At 51.1% G+C, this 24428-nt stretch overlaps 3 protein-coding genes and 1 long non-coding RNA gene across 16 annotated transcripts; 2 read left to right on the top strand and 2 right to left on the bottom strand.

The window, feature by feature from the left end:
* Nucleotides 1–86: 86 nt before the first annotated feature.
* On the bottom strand, nucleotides 87–5321 carry LOC116226082 (interferon regulatory factor 4-like). Of its 3 annotated transcripts, none has more exons than XM_031588804.2 (8): nucleotides 2692–5321; nucleotides 2034–2223; nucleotides 1779–1831; nucleotides 1508–1598; nucleotides 1286–1387; nucleotides 834–1214; nucleotides 601–719; nucleotides 87–495 (listed from the first exon to the last, which is right to left on the bottom strand). In XM_031588804.2, exons 1-8 carry the CDS (start codon nucleotides 2863–2865, stop codon nucleotides 355–357), a joined length of 1251 nt encoding a protein of 416 aa, XP_031444664.2. In that variant the 5' UTR covers nucleotides 2866–5321; the 3' UTR covers nucleotides 87–354. The 3 variants fall into 3 exon arrangements, with proteins under 3 accessions (XP_031444664.2, XP_031444656.2, XP_031444651.2); XM_031588796.2 differs by having other exon boundaries at nucleotides 1286–1435; XM_031588791.2 differs by having other exon boundaries at nucleotides 1286–1598.
* On the top strand, nucleotides 4982–11535 carry LOC149915627 (uncharacterized). Its single transcript, XR_016472044.1, has 4 exons — nucleotides 4982–5062; nucleotides 8453–8549; nucleotides 9812–9915; nucleotides 11462–11535. It is a non-coding gene; the product is annotated as an uncharacterized LOC149915627 (long non-coding RNA).
* On the bottom strand, nucleotides 5449–13057 carry DUSP15 (dual specificity phosphatase 15). Of its 6 annotated transcripts, none has more exons than XM_031588749.2 (9): nucleotides 12964–13057; nucleotides 12101–12200; nucleotides 11781–11941; nucleotides 9998–10031; nucleotides 7926–8008; nucleotides 7470–7519; nucleotides 7057–7131; nucleotides 6382–6553; nucleotides 5449–6262 (listed from the first exon to the last, which is right to left on the bottom strand). In XM_031588749.2, the coding sequence occupies exons 3-9, from the start codon at nucleotides 11799–11801 to the stop codon at nucleotides 6050–6052; spliced, it is 648 nt and encodes a 215-aa protein (XP_031444609.1). In that variant the 5' UTR covers nucleotides 11802–11941; nucleotides 12101–12200; nucleotides 12964–13057; the 3' UTR covers nucleotides 5449–6049. The 6 variants fall into 6 exon arrangements, with proteins under 6 accessions (XP_031444609.1, XP_090008587.1, XP_031444600.1 ...); XM_090152461.1 differs by having other exon boundaries at nucleotides 11781–11995; XM_031588740.2 differs by lacking the exon at nucleotides 12964–13057 and adding an exon at nucleotides 12542–12607.
* On the top strand, nucleotides 12787–24296 carry TTLL9 (tubulin tyrosine ligase like 9). Of its 6 annotated transcripts, none has more exons than XM_031588720.2 (12): nucleotides 12787–12940; nucleotides 13022–13206; nucleotides 13561–13672; nucleotides 14805–14990; nucleotides 16885–16953; nucleotides 17547–17637; nucleotides 18067–18107; nucleotides 18186–18273; nucleotides 19165–19223; nucleotides 20069–20265; nucleotides 21870–21983; nucleotides 22470–23083. In XM_031588720.2, the coding sequence occupies exons 1-12, from the start codon at nucleotides 12926–12928 to the stop codon at nucleotides 22942–22944; spliced, it is 1632 nt and encodes a 543-aa protein (XP_031444580.2). In that variant the 5' UTR covers nucleotides 12787–12925; the 3' UTR covers nucleotides 22945–23083. The 6 variants fall into 6 exon arrangements, 5 of the variants coding, with proteins under 5 accessions (XP_031444580.2, XP_090008583.1, XP_031444569.2 ...); XR_016472042.1 differs by adding an exon at nucleotides 23169–24296 and having other exon boundaries at nucleotides 12804–13206; nucleotides 21870–21882; nucleotides 22470–22591; XM_090152457.1 differs by having other exon boundaries at nucleotides 12817–13206; nucleotides 22470–22591; nucleotides 22703–23083.
* Nucleotides 24297–24428: the final 132 nt, after the last annotated feature.

Below are 24428 nucleotides of genomic sequence, written 5' to 3' on the forward strand. Positions count from 1 at the left end.
TCCCTGCAGCGCTTGGCTCTGCCTCACTCAGCTCCCCCGCAGACTGCACCGCAGCACAGCCCCAGCCCCAGCGCTGCAGTCAGCTGTACCGAAACACAACCTTTATTTCTACGGCTCACAACAGCAAGTCCCCACAGTGCGAGGCACCAGGACAGAGCTGGCTGTCCCCTGCTGGGCACAACTGCACCCAGCAGCCTCCGCTGGGCTCTTGGGGAATAAATACAGCGCTCCGTGCAGTGCCCCGCTCCAGCCAGCATTCATCTGCATCCGTCCCTGCTGAACATCCTGTGGCTTTACGGATTCGCCGCTGGGCGGCCGCGCGTCCCAGGCTTCGTGTCCCCTCAACTGCCCGGCTCAGGGCTGGCAGAGCTGCTGCAGGACGTGAGCGATGCGCCCGGGGGCTGCGGGTGTGCAGGGCTGGGGGCAGCCCCGTAGCAATGCAGGACCAAGGCGCTGGGCGTGGTGGAAGAGCTCTCGTGCAAACACCGGCTCCACCTGCGGGACACGGAGCTGCCGGGAGGATGGGGTCCATGCCTGTCACTGCGGATCCCCATCGCCCCACTGATGGGCACAGCCACCAGCAGCCCTGTGTGTACTCACGTGGGCCATGATGAGCTTCTGGAGATGGCGGCCGGTGCTGGTGGGGTACTCCTCACCAAAGCACAGGTGGATTTGGTACTGTGGGGCTGGCTGCCCATGGCTCAGGTACCTGCGTAGCTCTGCAACACCGCACAGGGATGGGACCATCCCTATAGCGATCCCCCAAAGGATGGGACCTGTGATGGGGATGGGGCTGACGGTCCCCAGGGCTGCTTGGCAAGGCTGGCACTTACCCTCCAGGAACTGCTGCGTGTCCAGCAGCTTGTAGGTCTTCTCCCGCTCCAGCTTGTTGGGCCAGTCCCGGTGTGGGGCCAACGGCCCATTCCAGTACACCCTGCCCTGGCACTGCCGCTTCATGAAGACCCCCTCGGGGGCCACCCACAGCAGCACCCCACGCTCCAAGTGTGGCAGCAGCCTCTCCAGAACCTCAGTCACAGCGACTGTCCACCCGCCACCTCCCAGTGAACGTGGTGGGGGGAATTCGATCTGCTCCATGCAGGAGGGGCCATAGGGACCCTCAGCTCGCGAGGCGATGCGGCAGCCCTCGGCCGTGCGGGTGGTGAGCTCCTTCACCAACACATCGCAGTAGTAGAGGCGGATGTGCAGCCAGCAGTCTGGAGGAAGCAGGGGTCAGTGTGGGGCTGGGGGTCTCGGGGGGCTGCAGCCTGGCTGGCACAGCTCCTACCTGAGTGGTTGACATCCTCAGCAGGGAGGAAGGATGGGGCCCTGGGGAGCAGGTGGCTGCGGGTCGGGCTCCAGCCGCAGAAGATTCCCCGCACGTGGTACCCTGGGTTGGGGTGGAGGTGGTGTGGGGACCAGGAGAGCAGAGTGGCTCCTGCAGAGCAGTGATTGTACCCGTACTCAGTCCCACCCTGTGCCCCCCACATCACCAGGGCCCTTCTCTCACCTCGCTCTGCCGGATGGGCAGTTAGCAGGGGTAATGTGGGCATGTGACACGTTCCTGCTGTGCCTCGGTGGCTCTCCTCAGCCATGTGGCCCTGGGGACAAGAGTAGCCACAGTGAGGGCAATGAAGGATCCTGAACCAGCTTCTGCTACCCCTGGACCCCAGGTATGGGGAACCAGAATGGATGCTGGATGCGGGCAGGGGGAGCAGACATAGGAAGAGGGGATTTGGGGTCCCACTTCCCTGCAGGCCCCCAGGTGGAGGAAGGCTCACCTGTGAGTCTTTGCTGGTTGTGGGCTGCATTCTGCCATCCTTCTCATCCTTCTCTGCAGGGAACAGGGAACAAAACACTGAGCCCCAAAAACAGCACAAGGAAAGCCAGCCCAGTCCTAACCCCAGCACAGCACTTTGCCTGAGCACAGCCCAGAGCTCTGCAGAGGACGAGGAGCAGGGAAGAAGGGGATGGAGCAGTGATGCCCATAGGATGTGGGACACAGGGGAATGGCACAGCAGCCTGGCAGGGGATACCTGCATCCCGAGTGCCGTCGCACACAATCTGGTACACCTTGTAAGGCTCAGAGATGTCCAGCTGGCTCCGCTCGGGCACCTCCTGGAAGTCGGTGCTTTTGTTGAGAGCGCAGCGCAGCCGCGTCTTCCAGGTGGATGGGTCCGCCTTGTCCGTGCCCTCGTGGTATTTGCCCTTGTAGACGGCCCAAGCCTGCGGGAAGAGCGGGGGCTGCGCAGGGCACGGGGATGGGAGGAGCCCGGGGGGTGGGTAGGAGTCCGGAGCTGGGGGCTGGAGGGGATGGGGGTTCGAGGGGGCACAGAGCCAATGCGGAGAGGATGGGGGGAGGCTAGGGGAACTGGGCATCGGGGGCCTGGGGGGGTGAAACGGGGCTGAGCAGCGGGGTCCAGAGGTGCGCACGGTGTCGGGGGGCGCACGGGGCGAGCACAGCGAGGAACGGAGGCGCACGGGATCGGTGCTGCTGCGGGGATGGGAGGACGCGGGGGTGGGCGGTGGGGACCGGGTGGGCACAGGGACGGCCTGCGGGGGATTAGGGGGGTTGCAAGAAAGCGGCGAGGCGGGGATCCGAGGGAAGCACGGGGCGGTGCAGCGGGGATGTAGGGGGAGTGAGCGCACGAGGCCGGTGGAAGGGCTCCGGGGGGGCTCTGGGAGAGGCCGTACCCTGAAGAGAGCGGCGTCCTGCTGCTGCCGGTAGTCCTGCTTGGCCGCGTGCTTCCAGGGGATGCGGAAGATCGTCCGCTCGCGGTTCTCCCAGCGCAGCCCCGGGTAGCGGCCGCTGTCGATCTGCGCGATCAGCCACTCCTTCAGCCGCATGGGAGACCCCGGCTCCGCCATCCCGGCTCTGGCCCGGCCCGGCCCCGCCGCTCTCGGGAACGTGCGGCGGCCCTGAAAGCGAAAGCGCGGCGGGACCCGGCCTTTCACTTTCCCTTTCCTGACGCCGCTTTCGGTTCGCTGCCGCCCCGGGATCCCGGCCCGAGGGGAGGGCACAGCGCACCCGGGGCACCGGGACACGTCGGGACACCTCGCTTCCCGCAGTACCCTGAGGCTGTTCTTGGACTCGTGACGCTTTCCTGTCCTTAAGGAGCTGTTTTCCCCTTTTCTCCCGGTTTTGGGAGCTGGGCACGTCCCTTTTTTCCTGCATGCCCCCACACTGCCCAAGAATGGACTCGGTCTCTTGTCCAGCGATAGGATGAGAGGTGATGGCCTCACGCTGCACCAGGGTCAGGCTGGATATTAGGAAACATTTATTCTCAGAAAGAGTGATAATGCAGTGGCACAGCTGCTCAGAGAGTGGTGGGGTCACCGTCCCTGAAGGTGCCCCAGGGCCATGGGGATGTGGCACTGAGGGCTGTGGGCAATAGGCATGGTGGGGTGGGCTGGGGATAGACTTGGGGATGGATCATGGAGGTCTTTTCCAAGCTACCCAATACCACGGAGCCAGGCTGGTGCGAGCTGCTGCGAGCAGTGATGATGGCTCTACCAATTCTTTCCTCCACTGCACTGTGCACTGTGCCTGGGGGGCTGACACTGCAGCTCTGTCACCACCCCATTAGGTTTCATTTCCAGTTCTGAGTAAGAGAAAGTTACCTCTAGGCCAGGGACGATGTTTCCAGCATCAGGGTTGTTCTGAGCTGGAAATCCTCAAAATGAATAAGCGGTGACACAGTGCCAGGCTGTGGCCTTCCCCTCCCTGGGGTTTCCCACAGGGTGTGGGGATGGGGCACAGCCACGTGGCACAGGGCACAGCCAGGTGCCAGTGCTGCACAGGGCAGTTTGGGGACAGGGGGCAGGAGCCTGCTGGCCCTGGCAGTATACAGCCATCATGCTTGGGCCAGGCCGGTGTTACAGGGCCACTGGGACGGGATGCAGAGCACAGGAAGTTGCTGTGGCCTCCCCACCACAAACATGGGATTTCCAGTAGCGGCTCAGATGTGGGCTGAGCACCAGCCCTGTTCCAGCCCCTGCAAGGTGGTGGGGCATGGGCAGCACCTGGCCCCCTCCTCACCCCTTACTGGTATGATCCAGGTGCTTTATTCCATGAAAAGGGAGCAGGGGTTTTGCAAAGGAGGATTCACATTACTTCTTTGTGCACTGAGATGGTTCCAAAGGGCTGCTGCCATCTTGGTGGCTTGCACAAATTGGTTCCAAGTCCTCAAACTAATCTAAGCTCATCAGGCAGATCCAGCATGGCCATAACAGCCCTTATCAGCTGGGGAATTCTCCACTCCTCACAGAGATGGTGACGTGCAGGACCCAGGGATGCAATTAGCGTGCCAGCAGGGAAGATGCTCAGCAGCCTATTCCCCTACTGTGCTGCTCCCTGCACAGGGAAGGTGAAGCTGCTTAACCCTTCCACTTTCAATGCTGAAATGCCTTTTAAAAAGGAGTCAAACATTAACTCACATCTAACACTGCCCTTGCCTGTATTTTTCCAGTTGTGCAAACCGGATCTGCCAAAATAAATGTTTTGCAGTGCTGCAGACCTGGACCTGGAGGTGCTGCTGCTCTGCACGTGGCCTTGGTGTGGGTTTATTGCACGGACCAGGAAATCCTGACTGTTAATGCAGAATGTCTGGGTGCAGAGTTGCCAGGCAGCGCTGGGCTGGAGCCACCCCACATCTCCTCACTGTGGGGTGAGGGAGTGGGGAAGCAGTAGGGCAGGGATCTGCAGAAGTGGTGTGGGGTGGTGCTAAGTTACTGTAACGAAAGTGAATGGGACATCAAGAGTGCCCAAAAGTGTGGCAAAGCCCCTGTGCCAGGCACCCTATGTGGCTCCAGGCACCCCATGCAGCACCTGCAAGCATAAAGGGGCCCTGGAGACACCCAGCAGCCAGCACCTGGCAGCCCAGCTGATGGCTCACCTGGCAGCCCAGCATCATCCCCACCTGTAGCTGCCACGGTGTGAGGTGTTAATAGCACAGGGCTGGGGGAAGAGCAAGGTTTGCAGCTCCTGGTGTGGGTCAGCTTTCCTGCAGCTCCCAGCAGGCTCCAGCTCTGTGGTGCAAAGAAGGTGCAGCAGAACAATGTCCATGTGAGTACTTGTTTGCTCCTGCCTAGCCACACAGCCCTGTCCCCTGCAGCAGCAGTAGGGCTCCTGGCCCCTGTCCTGAGCAGGGCTTTTGTGAGCAACCTCTGCTCTGCAAACTGGAGACACGGGTGTCTTCTGTGGGTGATGCTGCCAGGGTATGGCTGGGTGCTGCTCACATAACTCCAAGCTGCATTTGTAGGGTTGTAGCTGGGGCCCCAACAGCAGCACAGGCTTCTCATCTCCTGGCTGGGAGAAGAGAATTATCCTATGCCAGGAACCTTCTGCCCCAGCTCCCCCTCTGTGTCCCAGGCAGGTCAATCTGCATTACACAGAAATTTAATACTACAAGGACATAGAAAGTATTTAAGCAAAATGGCTTAAGGCTCTGCTTTAGTGAGGTCTGGCGAGGTTAAACATTTATTTCCCACCATTTAAAGATTGTGCCCTGGGATCGGTGGGAATGCGGTGCAATGAACACTGAAAGCTGCAGTGTTTGCTTGAGGCTTGTGCTTGGCTGGCCTGGAGCACCAGTACAGCATGATTAGCTGCTCCTGTATGCCCCTGCACTGCAGCCACCTTGGTTCTGGAAGCTTGCTGCTGCTGGTGGGAAAACTGCTCCGAGGAGTCAGCGAGATCTCCTGCACCTCGTGTGCCCCTGAGGCCCATGCAGCTGGTGTTGAAGTGCTAAAGCTGCTGTCAGCATCACCTGGGTGCTGGGAAGCCCTATCTGTCACTGCCGTGGTGAACTGGGAACTGTGATCTGTGTTTCTGCCAGACGTCCCCACACACCAGGCACTAATGGACTGACCCTGCAGAGTACAGCAGTGTGAATGAATCCCTCCCCCAATAGCTGAAAGCCAGGACAGAAGATGGCACGCTTGAACCCAGAGAGGAGAAGGAGCTGGGCTCATTGTGGCTGTGCGATGCGGCACTTCTCTGCTGCTGCAGCTCCTTAGTCTTTACCAGGCCATGAGGTGATCCGGGCTGGGATCACTTCAGACAAGCTGGAATGCAGGAGAACGTCCTCTTCACCCGTAGCAGGAAGGGAGCAGTGCTCTTGATGTCCCTGGCTCTTGGTACCAGTCCTTGCCGAGCTCCCTCTGCTTGGGATGCTCTTCCTCTCCCCACTGGTAGCAGGGCCTTGATTTCTTCCTCGTCATTGAAAGGGGACGTCCCATACCTCTGCTTCAGGTGCCTGCGCATCTGGGGAAAGAAGGAGAAGCAGAGTAGCATGCCTGGATCAGAGTGTGAATCCAAGCTTGCAAGCAAGGGGCGTAGGGAAGGGATCTGATGCACTGTCCCTACTCTGTCCTGCATCCCACCTTGCGGGCTGCACTGCCGCTGAACTCCTCCAGCTGCTGCTTGAAGCCAGGGTTGGGGTTGGCAACAGGTCGTACGCTTCTGATGGCCTCCAGCACCTCCTGAGAGCTCATCTCTGTGACAGCCATGACGTAGGCAACGACGATGGTGGTGCTGCGGGAGATCCCAGCCAGGCTAGCAAAGGAAAGAGCATGTGGGCCACCATCTGCAGTGTGCACTCCTGGCTGCTGCCCTGACTCCATGCCTGCCCCTTCTTCCACCCCTGTGCTTCAGCTATTTTGGTTCCTCTTCTCAGCAAACTTGCTCTCTGGGAAGCCAAAGCCCTTCCAAGGTCCTCTTGATCAGTGTCTATAAATACAACCTGCTCCCCAGGGGAAGTGAAAGCAGCAGCCGCTGCCTGGAAGCCTGCCCCAAACTGCTCCCTTCCCACTTGCTCAACTGCAGCAAAAATCTGCCCCTCTCTAGTGGTTCTCCATTCCCCAAGGGGCTCCTCAAATCCTGCTCAGCTGGGGGTTGCAGCTGAGCCTGAGAGTGGATCCTGAGTGGGTTCATGGACACTGGGACTCTTGCAGACATGCACAGCTAAAGCAGGGGTTCTGCCAGCAGGACCACTTATGTGGGCTTGGCTGTGCTGTGCTGAGAGAACACGGTGTTACATGTGGATAAAGAAGTTTTACCAGTGGACGAGGCAGTTCCCTCCTTGCAGGCGACACTGGTGGATAAAACTGATGCACTCCTTGAAATGCTTCTTGCTAGCAGGAAAAAGAGAACAAGCAGAATAAGGACTACATGTGTGGAACCAGATTTTTAGGCTGCAGGTGGTGCAGCCCTGAGAGTTTGAGGACAAAGCACTAAAATAAAATGCCTGTTACTTTACAGGCACCATCACTAGCTGCTGAGACCCAGGCAGCTCAGTGCTCATTTCCCAAGGAGAGGTCCATAGCCCTCTTTGGCTGTTTGCACTCTGAACATGCCACTGCTCTTGGCCAGCTCTGTGCCTTCTGCTCTCCAGGCAGCTCTGCCTGGGTTCTCAGGTGGGATGCTCGTTCCTTCTCTGCATCCCATTGTGCTGGGCTCACTGAGAACTCACATGCTGGCCTCAGGTGTGTCTGGCAGGGGAATGCGGAGGTAGGTGATGTCCTGCAAGACATAAAAGGAACACAAGAAGCTCAGCCACCGGTGCCTTGCCCCTGAGCTCCTCTTGGGCCTTGTTCCCACAGAACAGCTTTGCTCTGAGACAGGGCCATGCTCCCCCACAGCAATGCAGCAGGGAGAGCAATGGGGGATGAGAGCTTGAGGGAGAGGGTGGAAAATGAGATAAGGTTGGAGAGCTGGAAATCTTCTCATCAACATTCAAGGCCAGGTTATATTAGTGAACCAGCAAGCTTCCCAGAGAGCAGAGGGGCTGCCTCATTCCTCTGAACTGCTGCTGGGGAGAGGGGAGAGGTGGATGTGCCATGGGATGCTCACAGTTGGAAGGGGAAGATGCTGCAACATGGAGAGAGCTGCAGAAATCTGCATGCTGGCATCGGGCAGAGGATCCTACCTGCAACAGGGGCTGGGGAGATTCATGGATTGACACGATGTGGGTGATCTTGTTCCGGCTTAGCTGCTCCAAGTCTTTGGCATCTAAAGGATAAAACTTGATATTAGCACGTATTTATTTCTCACCCTCCTCTTCCCACAAGCACGTCCGCTGTGCTCCTGCAGACAAACCAGCACGCAGAGCTGTGCTCTGGAGGAACAGCTGCACTACACCCCCTGCGTGCATCTACGCACTTGGTAACACAGCAGACAGGCAACTACGCAAACACTTCTTGGAAACCTGGGAATGCAAACCCAGGGATACCAAAACAGAGACCTACTCCCTCCAAAGGCACTTGACCTTGCTGCTTGGGTGAAAATTCATTTCTGCATGGGAAAACACTCTCTTATGCAAGCAAGCAGCTTTGCACTTGCCTCTACTTGTTCACTAGCTTAGGGAGGAAAGAACATGCCCTATGTTGACGTTGCACGCGTGCACGTGTAGTAAGGGGACTTGCTGCAGCCTGGCTGATCTGCTTTATCTTACAGACTGCAGGAGCGGGGCTGCAGCCTTTCACATCAATGCTGTTTGGCATGACCAGAGGGATCTGCAGAAAACAACTGCAATTGCATGCACGGAGATCAGGTATCCTCAGCTTTCTGGGGAAATAACCTACTTTTTACTAATGCTCCAGCATCCTCTGGTTGTGATTCTGGTCACTGGTCTAGCACAAAAGTTCTGCTGGGAGCAGAGCCTGTTCATCTTGCTGGCTAAGCAGCTTTGTAGCTGTTTTCCTTTCGTGACACGACCAGCTGATGCTGCACAGGCTGCTGGAGATGGGTACTAATATTTTCTCCGCTCATGGTTTTTGGGTTTCTAAACTTCAGAGTGGTGTAAAACCTTGGCCCAAGAATCTGAAATACAATATGCTAATGGCATGATGTGAATATTTAATAGTGGGGAGCCTCAAGAGATGTGCTTCATATTAAGAGTCCATGCTGTGCATGCAGGAGGAGGAGGTGGGGATCCTCTGTCCATGGACTCACACATCAGCTGTCACTTCCCCACCCAAGTCCAGCAGTCAGCATGACAGCAATTAGTGACATGTCTATAAAGGCTTATTATGGCTGGAAAATGCTTTCAGTTGGAGAAAATGCCTCTATGAGCTGTCAGAGCTTAATTTAGCAGGCCCTAAATCTTTGTCATCACCCTGAATTTCTTGGTGGAGAAATGCGTTGGTGGCATCTGGCCAGGCCCAGACACTGGTGGTTGCTTGCAGTAACCTCTGTGATGGGCCTGCAGTTGGGTCCTCCCCATGTGCTTCCTGCAAGGCTCCCAGACAGTATCTGCCAGAAGCAGATCCTCCAGCCCTCACCCCAGAAACACTCCCTTTGGATGCTGAGGAGTGTTCTTGTGGCAGGCTGCTGCCAGCCAGGCTGCCCCGCCATTTCCAAGACATTTCCTTGGCAATTCATGCCAGTGTTTTTGAATGCTCTCAGCACTTCCAGCCGGGATAAAGCCATCAAAAGAGCTGTTGGGAAGGCAGGAGCTCTGATAAATGCTGTTTTTTCATGGCAGATGCTAGTCCTTAGTCATGAGTGACTGACAGTGACAATCCATTATAACAGTGAATTGGTGTCAGAAAACGTGACTTGGCCTGTAGGAGCAACACCCAAATGTGTGCGGCCCCATTCTGCCTGGCTGCTAAAATGTGGGGAAGCTGAGGCTTTTGGGAAGCCTTTTGGTCTCAAACAGTAATGTCCCTGCTCTGCTTCGTGTCACAGCAGAGGTACATCTGCTGGGGCCTTCCCGAACAAGGTCGTGGCCCTGCTCAGCCCCTGGGTTCCTGAGATCTCAGGGAAGCTACGATAGAGAGAACAGGATGAAAAGCAGCTTTTATCCATCAGCAGGAAGAAGCCCCTGAGCCTTCCCAAAGCAGCTGGGACAAGCCCTGGGAAGCCAAGCAGAGCCCACCCGAAGCAGCACAGGCAGAGGCACCAAAGGCATGCAGGTGGGGAGCTTCCTTGCAGCATGAGACCGTGAGGTCAGAGAAACTCTGTGGGGGCTTCTCAGCAGTGTGGGGCTCTGCTTACCAATGAAGTTTCCCAAGTAAAGGCCAGGGAGGATCTGCAGGACACAGAGAAAGATTTCAGTCTGTAAGCATTGCCATGGTACCCAGTGCACTAGGGTTCCCCTGTCTGCCTTAGCAGTGTTCACCACATGCTTTCCCTCCCCTGGGCTCCATCCCACCTCATGCTGCTGGCTGGGCTGTGTCCACTGCACCTAATCCTGCCCTGACAGAGCTGCATGGACACAGACTCCTGCACATGGGGCTGACTTCACAGTGGGGTATGGGATGAGCACAGCTGCTCAGCAATATCTGTGATTCAGAAGCAGAGCCTGCAGAGGAACTTGAGCCAGGGTGAGCCTGGCCTCAGTCAAAAAGGCAAAAGTTCTGCCATTAAAATGAGTGCCTAAAATCACCTCTCTGCTGTCACCTCACAGTCTCAAGGCCTGGAGCAGCAGCAGTACCCAGGGAAGGACAAGATCTAGGATAGCCCTGATCAGTACTGGCAGAGTAGGGGAGCGATCAGACATGATCTCCCACAGCCCCAGCTCTGCTCTGCTCTACAAGGAATCCATTTCCAATAGGCCTGGGACAGATTGCTCTGGACACTGTATCTTAAGTTTATTTGCCTTGAGAAATTTCATTTCTTTTGATGAAAAGGCAATTACTTGACAATGCCTCTATTAACATTATTCCAGATTACAGAAGTGAGATACCATGCATCCATGCCTACCTTCAGTTATTTTATATTTTCCCTCTTTCCCATCACGGAAAATTAGGATTAAAAGCCTGTACACACTTGTGTGTGGCTTGGTTCACTTCCAGCTTTTCTCTACTGCATGTTTGGTAATGCTTGCACTTATTCACTTATTTCACTGCTCAGGCTTGGAAACATTTTAATTGTTCTAACAGCTTTAGGAGGTTTTTTGTTTTGTTTTTTTGTTTTGTTTTTTTACAATTCCTAACATTTTAGATCAATTTTATATTGATGGGGTGTCTGTAACTTTCAGCAAGTGCACTGAAAATGAGATGGTAAAAGAGCCATTTAGCAAGGCCAGCTCCCAAGGGCAGGACAATGAGCCATGAATAATGGCACATTCCTCTCCCCAGTAACTTTCTGATACGCTCCTTGCTGAATAAAATGGGGCATTGCAGCTCCATCTAAAACACTGAAAACTTTCCCAGATAACGAGTGGCTATAGATTGAAGGGGATTATTAAAGCAGAAAGAAGATGTCTCTGCTCACCCGTGACCCAGGAAAAGCTCAAACAACCAAAAAATAGAGCCTGTCCCCTCCATTGAGCGATGTTCTGAGCACTGTGCAGAGCCCTGCGCCAGCAAGCACGGGGTGGCACCATCAGCCTCTGGGTCTAACAGAACTCCTTGGCAAGTGATCGGAAGCTTGTGCCTTTCTTTTAAAGGTGTTAGAAAAGTTTCTTGCCTCCCTCGGAGGGGTTTGTTGTGACCTCCTGTCCTCTACACTTTGCAGAGTGCCCACCAGTCCTGACCAGCAGTCAAAGCATGCATGCCACAACTGAAGTGGCTGGAGGTGGCTGTCAGGACGAGCCCTTGCTGCAGCCTCACACAGCGTCCCTGCCTGCTTCTTATTTTGCTCACCCTGCAGGTAAACAAGCTTTTCCACCAGCTGTGCCTTGTGTCAGTTTCAGCATCAGCGTGGTGGCTCCCTGGCACACGTAACACTGCTCAGCATCACAAACAGAGCCTGACCAGTATCTCCCACCTCCAGCGCTGCAAGCTTGTCCTGCAGCACCCAGCTCTGCAGAGCTGCACCCCAGCACTCCCTTTACCTTGCTCATGCCATTTCCCATGGTCTGCAGCACGTGCCCTGGGATAGGTGGGGAGCAGGTGTCCTTGTCCCCGATTCTACTGTCCTCTCTGTCCCCAGGTGAAGCTGCTGTCCGCGCTCCGGATGCTGCCTGGGAAGGTTTCTGTCATGAAGAGCTCGCTCCTGTGGGACAGCTGCTCGTGACAAGGGGTTCGATTGCAGCACAGAGCCCAATCCCTCAGAAGAAGAAGAGACAGAAGAGACCTCGTCCGCTTCCCCTGCGTCTTCTGCTAAAGCCCTTCCCCAGCACCCGCCTCCCTCGCACCGACTGCTCCTTCTTACCGGGAGGAGACAAAGGAGGAGAAACTCCACCTCTGAGCGGTGGTGTGGGAGCGCTGTGCTGTCTGCTGACAGCCGCTGCTGCCAGCGCAGACGGACAAGGCTGCAGTGTGAAGAGAAGAACAAAACCTTTGTCCTCTTTGATCAAGGGCGGTCTGTTTGGCCCAGCAGCATGCCCGGCCCTCGCTGTGTCAGTGGTGGGGGATGAGACCCCTATAGACCAGCAGGCTGGCAGTGACAGCTACTCCACATCTACCCGGGGGGACGAAGCTTCCCCTGGGTGGACGTGGAGTAGCTGTCACTGCACTGATGGCACAGGGCAGTGCCATCACCTGTCCCTGAGTGCTGCTGACGTGGCTGCAGAAAGCCCAGTCCTGGCTCTGGGCCTGGCTTAGCCTCTTATTCAGGACACCCAGTCCACCCACAACCCCATGCTGCACCCACCCCACAGACAGCTGGGTGTCACAGGGGCAGGGGACGAGCTCACAACATTCCAGGCACAGCTCCAGCACAACCCCAGCACCCTGCGGCCGGGGCGGGGCCTGCGGGGGGGGGCGGGTGAGGCCTACCGAGGGGGTGAGGCCTGCGGGGTGGGGCCGAGGCCTACAGTGGGGGCCGAGGCCTACAGTGGGGGGCGAGGCCTGCGGGGGGACGTCGAGGCCTACAGTGGGGGGCGAGGCCTGCGGGGGGGGCGTAGGCCTGCAGGGGGGTTGCGGCCTGCAGGGTGGGGCCGAGGCCTACAGGTGCTCCTTAGGCCCGAGTGGAAGCAGGCCCGGGGCGCTGCGCCGCCGTTGCCATGGAGACGGCGCGGCCTGCTGGGCCCGCAGCATGGCGGAGCTGGCGGTGAGCGTTGCCCGGCTACCTACCGCTATGCCGGTCTGGCCCTGCTCTCCTCACCGCTTTTCTTCTCTTTCCTCCCCGCAGGCCGCCGCCCCTCCCCGCGTTCCGCAGAGGACAAAGCAGCGCCCGGTCGGGCTAGGCCGCGCTGCCGGTTCTACCCGCGGTGTTGCCGCCCCGCTTCCACTCGGCCGTGTCCGCTTCAAGTGCGGCCTCTCCGGGCCCGTCCTGGATGTGCTGCGCTGCCGGCCCGGCTGGCAACAGGCGAGGAAGTAAGCACGGCGTATTGCTAGGCCGCAGGGCTGCTGCTGGCATCCATCCCTGGGGGGGGCGGCACGGGCAGCACGGGGTCCCTGGGGGACGCTGAACCCCTGGGCTTTGTGCCTGTGCCAGAGCTGTGCCACCCCATTGTGCCCATAGAGCCTGTAGGCTGCGCTGGGCATGGAGGTGGGAAGTGCTGTAACCTCACATTTAAAACAGGGCGTGCATCCCACAGCCCTGCTTGGGGATGGAGAGCTGTGGAGGGGAGCAGAGGCTGCACAGCACTGCAGGTGGAGGTGGAGGTAGAAGTGGTGGTGGTGATGTGAACACGCACTGTGCTTCCTGCATGGGCCCTTTCTCCCCAGTGAGGAGGAGTGGGATTTCCTCTGGTGCGATGTCAGTTGGCTTCGGGAGAATTTTGACCACGTGTACTTGGAGGAGCACGTTCGTATCTGCCACTTTCGCAATCACTATGAGGTAAGGAGTCCTCGAAGGTGGAGTGAAACTAGGAGGGTATGGGGAGGTATTTTTAAGCTGTCAGTAAGTTTCCATGAGAAGCAGTTATGAGTGGAAATACCTGGTAATGTTTTCCACTGTGAAAAACTGGCCTCTTTCTTACAGCTCTGATAAACCATTGGTATGTGTCAACATCCCCTGTTTTGGGAAGGGCTTTGCTTGGGAACCTGACACTTTGCTTTGCTGTGTTCCCAGTCTGGTAAACACCAACAAGTCTGTGACTCTTGAAAATAACAAAACCAACTGTGGCACGTTAGGGGGTCTGGTTAAAGACCAGACGTTCCCCTTGGTAGGTAAAGGTGCATTTCCTGATATAGAGAAGTGGAAACTCCTGCAGATCCAGTTCATTAGGATCAGATGCATGCGTATACCATTAACCTGGCAAAAGTACATCTAAGGATGGTGCATTGCAACAGGGCCTCCAAAATGGCAGTATTTTGGGGAGCCTCCTCTGTATTTATGAGCAGATTAAATTGCAACACCTAAAAATCTTACATCTACGAGGCCTGCTACCAACCTCTCCTGCATGTCGCTTCCAGTCCTGTAAGGGCTGCTGAGAAGCACGTGTGCCTTCTCCAAGCCCTCATGCTCACTAGTGTTAGTGCAAATGGAGACTGGCAGTGCTTTATAACACTCATCTGCAACCTGCAGCGGTTCAAGAGCCCATACACTTCCAGCTCTGCTGGTTGTGCCACAGGAGCAACGATCTCAGGAGTGGATTGAGTTAAGTCTGCCTGTGAACATGATTACAGCTTTTGGTGTGGGCAGTTCTGAGTGGAGCTGTGCTGGAAATGAGTGTGCTGTCTGTACTGAAAGGGTACGTTAGAAACGGTAACACATGGGTCGGATGACCTGCTCTGTTCTGGCTTCCCTGTGTTTGTGCAAAGATTAAATAGAAAATTGAAATCAAGCCTTATTTGCACAGAGCAAACGCAGTTCTCAGTCGTGTGTATGTTTATTTACTTTTTCCCTTGCAGAAGTAGTAGTACAGGTAGTCCCCAGACATCACCAGGAGCATCTCAAGTTCAATGAAAGCAAGCCAGTCTGCATGAGCATCTGTTGAACCTAACCTTATATTTCTCTTTCTACCCAGCTGAGTCGGAAGAACTACTTAGTAAAGAACCTGAAGAGGTTTCGGAAGCAGTTAGAAAGAGAAGCAGGAAAGCTTGAGGCAGCAAGATGTGACTTTTTTCCAAAGACCTTTGAATTGCCTTCAGAGTACCATTTGTTTGTGGAAGAATTTCGCAAGAAGCCTGGCACCACTTGGATCATGAAACCGGTAAGTGTGCGATCGCTTCCCTCAAGTGAGACAAAGATGAATGGATGCCTTCATTCTGTGGAAGGAGAGGAAAACATGTAGGAAACCCACAGGAAGAACTGCATGTAGCAGGGTAGCTAGGAGCAACAATGCTTCTGGCTGGTTTCCTGGCCAACATGTACTACCCAGACATTCCTTCTTGTGTTACAGTTCATTTCAGTAATTGAAAATCAGCTCAGTTTATTTGTAGAGGCAAAGTTAATTCAGTACTGATGGTACGGAATACTGGATTTTTCTGTGGAGGAACAGATTGTGCTCCTAGGGATTCTCACTGTGTGGTTATGGCCAAGTTCATGCTCTTAAATCTTTCAGTTCAGCTGCAGGTGTACAAGAGCGCATGTGTGTGCAGGGCAGCTGTCTAATTGGGCTTGTTAAGCAGTGTTCTAGGGCAGCCCCCAAAGATGGAGCTATGAAAACATCTGTTTGGTTTCAAGGAAATCCCATTGTGTTAAATGTCAGCCCTTGTAAATCCAGCCAATTTACTGAGTGGACTTTCATCCTGAGAATATTGAGAGATTACAGAAGATTCCATGAGCAGCCTGGAGTGCAAGCTGGAGTGGATTTTGTTAATGTTAGCTTTTCCGTGCTCTACCATGAAGTGCAGCCTTGTGCTCCGAATCATGTTTGTCCCACAAAACCTGTATCTGCATGGAATAATGGTGAATGGAGCAATTTCCAATTTGACCAGTGTCCTAGGAAGCATTTCTAAAGGAAATACAGCAATACAACAAAAATCTGACAAGTGCTATGCTTTTGCAAGGTGACTCAAGCCATTTAACATTGTGAGTATTAGGCCAGGGTATGTAACTGAAAATCTGTTCATCTGTGAGTCTTGTGAGAGGACTGCTGCTTTGCCTTGTGCAGGAGATCTGGCTTGAATTCTGGGACAGAACAACTTGCCTTACGCTGAGAGTCAGGCCTTTCAGTAAGGACACTTCTCAGAAGTGAATGGGAGGTAATCATGCAAACTAACATGTGAATTGCAGCCAGGAGGATATCAGCTAGTGATTATCCAACTCTACGCATAGGAATGTGTTAATTGGCAACAGAAAACTTTATATTAAGCTGATTTTTATGCGCACAATCTCGATTAAGATGGTAAAAAAAACAAGATACAGTAAACAAAGATATGTGTAAATATGGTGATGACTGGGATTTTACCAACACCTTAAATGAAATAGTTTGGGGCTGACTTCAAAACTCGCAAACAAGTAAAAATAAACTCTGTTACTTGGTCTGTGCTCTTGAGCAGCCTTGTGTTGTGATGTCTCAGGCTGCCTACTCCCACATTTGGTACTGTAGGTCTAAACATGCAGAATGGAAGATCCTGAGACTGCAGAAGGCCCTCTGTGGAGCCTTCCTTCTCAGGTATTTTATCCAGGCCACTTATTCACACACGGTGTGAATTAGGCTGTCCTCAGGATTGTTCTGCTCTTGCTTGCCATCGTTCTTTGACATTGTTCATGACTTCTCTGTTCAATTAAGTTCTTCTTTAGCGTACACAAATTTAAGTGTGACTTTAAAAAAAAAAAACTTCCAACAACATATGTTGTGTTAGATATATTTCTGCAAGCATGTGACAGAGTTTGTTTATTTGTCTCTGTGGAACTTTCCTGTAGGCTGTCTGCCTGCTCTGCCCTTTCCACCAGGAATTCTCCTAACACTTCTAAATCTGAGTGTTCAGCATTAGAGTTCTCGTCAGATGCCTTCCTTTTCTGCCTGTCTCCATAACATTAAATAAATGTGCTTGCATACAAACAGATGATGAATCAGGCTATGCGGGGCTTCTGTGCTGAAATTGTGGGGAACAGCAGGAAATCCTAATGCTAAATAACTCGGCTTCTCCATGCTGTAGGTTGGCAGGTCACAAGGGAGAGGAATTTTCCTGTTCCGAAAACTAAAGGATATCTTCGACTGGAAGATGGTGAGCATGTATGTGTGTTCTGTTTGGGGAATGCCCAACAGACACTTTGTTCTTTTTCTGTTCTTTCATTCCTTTCTTTCCATCAAAGAGTTCTGGTTTCCTGTGCTGATCTTGTGTGATATTCCTTCACTATTGCTCTGTTCACTGTAAGTCCCTTCCTGCACATCTCCCCCCAGTAGTTGGATGCTGTATGTATGTTAACTGTTGAGTCATGGCCTGAACCAATGATTGAGCACCTGGGGAAAGGACCTGGTCAGCCCTGGGAGCACAGGTGAAGGCAGTTCAGCTGTGAGACAGGAAGGAGTGGAGCCTGGCTGTACCTTTCTTAGAACTCATTTAAGGGCTGACTGCCACTGGGGAAGGATCTCTGGTTGGAGATCCCTTCTTTGTGGAGTTCCTGTTGTGAGACTAGATCTTCAGAGACAGGTGAGCACTTTTTCTTTAGCAACATCTTCCTATTGCGCTGGTCCCTTTGCTGTTACGCTTTATCTGGGCTTCTGAAATGGAGACAGGGCTCCCAGAAAAACTGTTTTTTCACCATCTTTCCCATATACAAGCTTGAAAGGGGAAATTGCATGTTTGTTTTCCCACAGGATGGTGGCCGCACCAATGAGCAGAAGGATGAAACACAAGTGGAGACTTATGTAGTTCAGCGATATATTGAAAATCCATACTTAATTGGAGGTGAGATGCCCATGTAAGCCATTGCTTTTCTGTTGTAGGGAAAAAGCTATGCTAACCTATGGTGTTCTCGCTGGGTAGACAGGACTCCATGTGTAGTTCTGTGTGCTGAACCACATGTGGCTCCCTTTCTGAAGTTAAGAGTTTCATTAAGTTGTATGGCCAAATATTTGTTAAGCTAATTAAAGGGATGCATGCTTACATCTTGCATTGCTTTTCCAAAACTTGTGAACTGCCACTGACTTGGAGTAGTGGTCCCACTGGTGTTTTTAATCTTAAATAAATGTTCAAAAAGCCCACGATAAAGTCACCAAAAACGTGGATTTCAGTCCTTTTGTGTGTATGTTTAGATAGAAACTGATGTTAAGTGCATCTAAGACTAGGTAGCTGTATCAGCAGGTGGATTATATGATATTTTTCTGTTCTTTGTAGGTCGAAAGTTTGACTTAAGAGTTTATATTCTAGTGACATCTGTAAGTGCAAACTGCTGTTTATATCAGAACTGGGTTTTTTCATCTTAGTTCTCAGTTGTTCTTTTCCTTTTTTCCCAGTACAGCCCACTGAAGGCCTGGTTATACAGAGATGGATTTGCTCGCTTTTCTAGTATGCGATTCACTCTGAACAGCATAGATGATCACTGTATCCTACCTTTCTGTGTGAGCTATGAGAACAATAAGGGGGTAAGGGGTAAGAATAGGAATGTATAATTTTGCTGCTTAGTATGAGATGTCTCAGGTGAATCTTGTTACTTGTGATTCCAGCAAACATGTACAGGATTATCCTGTCCTGTTGCTGCTGCTGTCATTCTCTCTCTTGTCTTTTTTCATTGCCAGTCTGGTGTCACTGGATCACTGGAAATGTCAGTTTGACAAATCAGCTAGGACCCATGCTGAAATGTCAGTCCCAGTGTTATTGTTAGTGGTTGAAGTCTGGCAGCCTTTCTTCTTCCTTAGCTTCAGTGAATGTAAGGACGGAGTGATTCATAGGACAGAACTATTTGATTTCCTATGTGTCAAGCTTCTTACTGTATTGAGTTTGATAGCTTTTATTTGATTAACACATCTTCCCAAAAGGTATCCCACCTTAATTTGATGGCTTAGGAGACAGGAAAATCCATCACTTCTCTCAGTAAAAGTTCAGCAGAGTTCATGCTTGCTCTGAATGATCAAAAGCCATCCCAGAGGGGAGGTGCAGCAGCTGTTCTGGGGTGGGGGTGCACTGCGGTCTGAGGCACGCTTATGTGAAGAGCTTCATGCCAACCATGGGGTATGCTGCTAGTTCAGGGCAGTCACTTCTTCATTTTCTAGATACCTCTCTTGGTTATTTTGTTGGTTTTTTTTTTTGTCTCCCTTACATTTTTACTAAGATAGCATCGTGCAGTGTTATATAAGTTCAGGTGGCTGAAGCCTCTGATTACAGAGGAGATAATTAATTGGGACTGAGTCAAAGTTGGTTGGTTTAGAGTAAGAATTCAGAATTTACTTGCTCAGTGTCTGTTTGGCTTTGATCCTTATCTCTGTTTCGTGCCAGATGTTCATCTCACCAATGTGGCAGTGCAAAAGACTGCACCTGATTACGATCCTGAGAAGGTGAGTGAGTAGCACTGCCTGCAGAATGCTCCCCCAGTGCCTGCCAGCGGGGCTCGTCTTGCAGACAGGAGCAAGCTGACCTCATCGTGCCCGCTGCCATGCTGTGGACATGTGCTGCAGCCACTTAAGTGTGCTGTTGTCTCCAGACACCCATAAATGTGATTTCATTGATAAGAGAGAGCTTGGGTGAGCATTCTGCTTTAACTGTTGCGTTGCAGCTGTCTGCTCATCTATAAGGTTGATGTTTTTGACTTAAACTCTAAGAGCTTTCTGCTTAACCATTTATCTGAGCTGTAGCTATCTTATAGCTTAGTCCTTCACTTCTAAGGCCTCAGTGTTACAGCAAGGTTACGATTGCTACACACAGCTGTCACTATTGAGCTTCCTGTTGGAAGAGGTGGCAGCTGAAAGAGGGAGAAGACTTTAAATGAGATGTCAGATTCGTGGCAGATATGAGATCAGAGTCAACATTTGAGAGTAGTAGGGGATTGCGTTGAACTTCCCATTTTATAGGCTGTTCCCTTTCTATAAATTCTATCTATATGGAAAGGAGGGTCTCTGCAGAATTCTGACAGAAGATGGTGATTTGCTCTTTGAGAATTTCTGATGGGGACCTGGAGACTTTTTAAAAATTCCTCCTCTCTTTCCTTTGTAGATAAAATAATCAAACTTGAATTGCTAATTGCATTGTGGAGTTGGTAGCCCTTGCCTTCTGGTCTCTGGGTTTTTACTAGGAATTCTTGCTTGACTGTAGAGACTGTAGAGTGACTGAAATAAATCACACAGATTAAATGTGTGGTCATCTGTTGGGAGCAGCTTAGTATAATTGTGTTTGGATGTCTTAGGGCTGCAAGTGGATGATTCAGCAGCTCAGACAGTACTTGACTGCCAAACATGGAACAGGATTGGTGGAAGTTCTCTTTGCGGATATGGACAACATTTTCATCAAGAGCCTCCAGAGTGTTCAGAAAGTGATTATCAGTGACAAACGCTGCTTTGAGCTCTACGGCTATGACATCTTGATTGATCAGGACCTGAAACCGTAAGGGCATTAATGAGTGTAAAAGGGATTTTAGTGTCAGGCCAGCTGCTTTCCCTGGGGTGGTGGGGATGTGTGGGGACACTTCTGCATCCTGAAGGTAGTTGCCTACAAGCTGGCTGCAAGTGAGCCAGTCCAGGAACTGCGAGTGAAACAGGGATGTTTTGCACTTAGGAAGCTGAAATCTGTAAGGAATGCAGCTGTTCTTGTTCAGAACATTGGGTGCAGCACCATGTAAAGTTGTTAAATCTCCTGCACTGTGTTGTAAAAACCTGCTATTTTGGTTATTTCTGTGATAAGTTCCCTCAAAAACATCGCTGTATCACAGCAATTATGAGAGACAGGAGGATTGCTTGCATCTCTTCTCCCACTTACGTATATTGCAGCAGTGTCCTGTCAGTGATGATAAATGTCCAGCCACCACCATGAGGCTGCTAGCACTAAAACACATCCCCTCTGTCTGTGTTATGATGGCTAAAAGGGGAGACCCCAATGGAAAGATGCACTTTCTGTTAATCGTGGAGGAAGAGGCTGCGTAGGGACTGAGGATGCTTAAAAGAAACAAAAACAACAAAACCCCCAAAACTTTAAAACATAATCTGACTCTACTTAGATTATTTTTAAGTATAGCTCTTCTCACAGTTTAAGTGAAAAATATGACTCAAAGTTCAGCTGAAATTCTCCAGTTTTTATCTGCTACAATGTGCAACCCAAGTATTGCAACAGCAGGAACCCGAAAGCGCAACTAACTTGTCATTACATGAGTTGAGAAAAATAGAAACAGCAAGTAGTGCTTCAGAAATGACAAGCTGGATTCTTCTTTCAGCCTTAATTACGTAAAATGCAAGTAGTACCATAGGTAAGGAAATATCCCTGAGCTATGATTTATGTTGATGGTGCTCTTTGTAGCTGGTATACCTGTGACAGCCACGTGTCCTGTCAGCATTGGTCTCATTTCACGTGGTGCCACTGGGGACAGCTTTACTTCGAATGAGCAAATAAATGCAGCTCGGCTCTGGTCCTGGATAGCTCTAATTTGTACCATCTACTCAGTGCAGAGCCTCAGACCAAAGTATTGTGTAGGTAGCCTGCACATAAGGAGCTGGAGTGACTTCAGTTGGTTAGGAAACAAATCCAAGTGGTGGATTGGACTGAAAGTCACTGATTGCAGTGCTTGGATACCACTCCTGCTGCTTGCCTCATTTATGCGGCTCTCGTAGGAGAGCCATTTGAATACTGTTGTGCTATCAAACTGTTCCCAGGATACTTTTGCATTCCTACACCGAAAATGGGTTAGTGCTTTTTCTGTGATTTATCCTCAATGTTTACTGCTTTCTCTAGAGTTTGGTTTTAACTTGCATGTCTTTCTGGATGCTGGAGGGATTTTTTCTTTATTACCATCGAGAACAGGAATAGAAACTTTGCAATAAGCTCAGAATGTTCTTTGGCTCAGTGTGCGGGAAAGAGATTTGGGGTTAGATTTCCTATTGCTTCATAGTTACTCCTGCCTGCTGGCAGTGTAGTGTTTTTGTGGACAGACGTTTCTGTTAGATGAGCCATTGGTAGAACTGCCTGTTTCTCCCTAACTTACTGCTCTATCTCCTCAGCTGGCTTCTGGAGGTAAATGCATCACCTTCCCTTGCTGCCAGCAGCCAGGAAGACTATGAACTCAAGTGCCACCTGCTTGAAGACACACTTCATGTTGTGGACATGGAGGGCAGGTGGGCAAAGATGCTTATGACCCTCTAAAGGTTTTTATTGCTGTGTGAAGGTGTTCACACATTGTCTTTTCTTGGCAACTGATTGGAAGGTGCTAAGCTTTATAGCTGTTAAATAATGAATTTCCAGAAACTGGGCAAAGCAAGCAGGCATACCCCTGCTTCAGAGTGGAGAAAACAAAACAACGCAGTGCAGTGAAGGAAATGGAGACAGTGTTAGAGCTGGGACTTGCACAAGAACTGCTTCAAAGCTCCTTCTGCATTGTGCCTCCCACACCTATTGTTTCTAGAGTGATCTGTTCCAAGAAGCCAGTCTTGCATCATTTTGTGGTTGACTTTACAACTATGTTGACTTTGGATATTTATAGTAGAAAGATGCCCACTGCTTTCAGCTGTTCAGCTTTATCTCTGACCAGCAGTTTATTCCTGTGCACAGGTAAGATAATCATCATTACTCTGGTACTTCAGTACTTGTATTTGGTGTTGTAGGCTGACTGGGAAGGAGAAGCGTGTTGGTGGCTTTGACCTGATATGGAATGATGGGCCTGTCAGCAGAGGAGGAAACCTGGGTGCTTTGGTGAATGGGAGCTTCGTGGCAAACACACACTTAGGTATGTACTCACCTATTGCAGGCATGGTGCCCTGCTCACATCCTTTCCTCAACATGAGAGCACACCCCTTTCACTCAAGAACAAGAGAACAGGGAACATCGACTCTTACAGGAGTCCAAAAGGAAAATATGCTTTCCAAACATGGATGTGAGCAATTAGATTACAGCAGCACTATTGAAATCCAACACACAAACGTGGAGGGAACAACATTGTTCATAGACCTGCTTTTCAAGCTTTTAAATTGTTGCAGTTCTTCATATGTCAGCTTGGCAGAAAATCTTACGTACAGCCGTTGCAGTAGATGTTTACTAAGCACTCCCTTAAAGCTGGTTCTGCTTTTTTTTTCCTCTTAATACTATGAAGTAGTGCTTGGATTCTGAAGTCATACTTCTGAGAGACTAACACATGTCTTGAGTTTATTTTGTATACTTAGGTCAGTACATCAGTCATCACTGATTGTAGTTCATAAATAAAACATGAATACAGCTTCAACTGAAAGTGGGCAGTTGCCCTTTATGCTCGTGAAAGGTGTAAGGTAAGGGACAGTGGACCTCCCCTCTTAATGTTTTCATTGCAGGCTGCTTCAATGACAGGAAGAAACAACTGAAAGAGCTTTTTGGGAATCTTCCTGCACAGCAGACAGTGTAAGGCTGATCTCAAGCTTGGGTTGGGAGATTACTGTCGATAAAGTTCACGGTCTCTCTTCCTCCTATTGTATAGCAGCAGTTCACATTTCTCTCTGCCTCAGTCCAAGATAGTTGGCCTTCTTGTTTCCGAAGGCTTCCCCAGCTGGGAAGCTGTGACAGGCTTGAATGAAATATTTTACAGTGTCTGACAAGGCACTCACAGGTGACACTGGCTTCTCAGCTGACCACCTGCATTCTGCATAGAGTATGAGAAAATAAAGCAGCTGAACACATTCTGACCAGCAAAAAAGCTCTCCCCAAAGCTTTTGGGGAAGGCAGACACCTAATCCTTCTGCTGCTACTACTATGGAAACATGTCAGATCATAAAACCTGTTGCCATGATACTGTAAAAATAACCTTGCCATCACATGTTAGACACATTTCCTGGCTGTACTATGCAGGTTATGTAAGAGTGCAGTTATAACACAGGCATTTGGCAATGTACTGCCATTCACTTCCAGAACAGATGTAAGGTGCCTCAGATACTAAGTTAACATTACTTTCAGTCTTTGCATCTTTAACTTACTCCTGAAGTGGAGAGCAGATGAGCTACCAGGAGAGCCAGTGACATGTGGACAACTGCAGTGTTTAAAGTCTTTAAATTCTATTAAAACAATCCTTACATAAGTCCAGAAGGGAAAGAGTAGGCAATTTTTTGTAAAAATGAGACTCACTGCAGTGCACTGACAGTTGTGACTAATTTTCACAAATTTTGCTGTGGTCTTAACTAACTTGTATTGGGGTAGCAACTTCAGGATGAAGAGGGTAGTGCATAAGACAGTAAGTTTTACAACCTTTGGAGAAACTATTACAACTTAAAACAATTATCCCTTTACTGCAGGCCAAGTCCAGGCTCTTCGAGCTGCAGGTTTTTTGCTGATATGTTTTATTCTTTCATCCTGTTTTGAAAGCTTCATTTTCTGTGTTCTCTTGGCTCCCACCTTGACAGCAGCCTGTGTTTTCCCATTAAGACTAACAGGATGCTGCCTTCTTCTGTTCCTCCCTACACATCTTTCAGGAGATTCCTGACATGTTTCAGATGTATAGTTTCATTTTTGTTTTAATACCACAGGCACACACAGCTCTTCTATGCTCTGGGCGTACTGTAGATTTACAATTCCTCCTACTCCTGTCCCTGACACTGCAGTGA

This window comes from Phasianus colchicus, chromosome 17, assembly GCF_987193195.1.
Source record: "Phasianus colchicus chromosome 17, bPhaCol1.hap1.1, whole genome shotgun sequence".
NCBI classification, from domain to species: Eukaryota; Metazoa; Chordata; class Aves; order Galliformes; family Phasianidae; genus Phasianus; species Phasianus colchicus.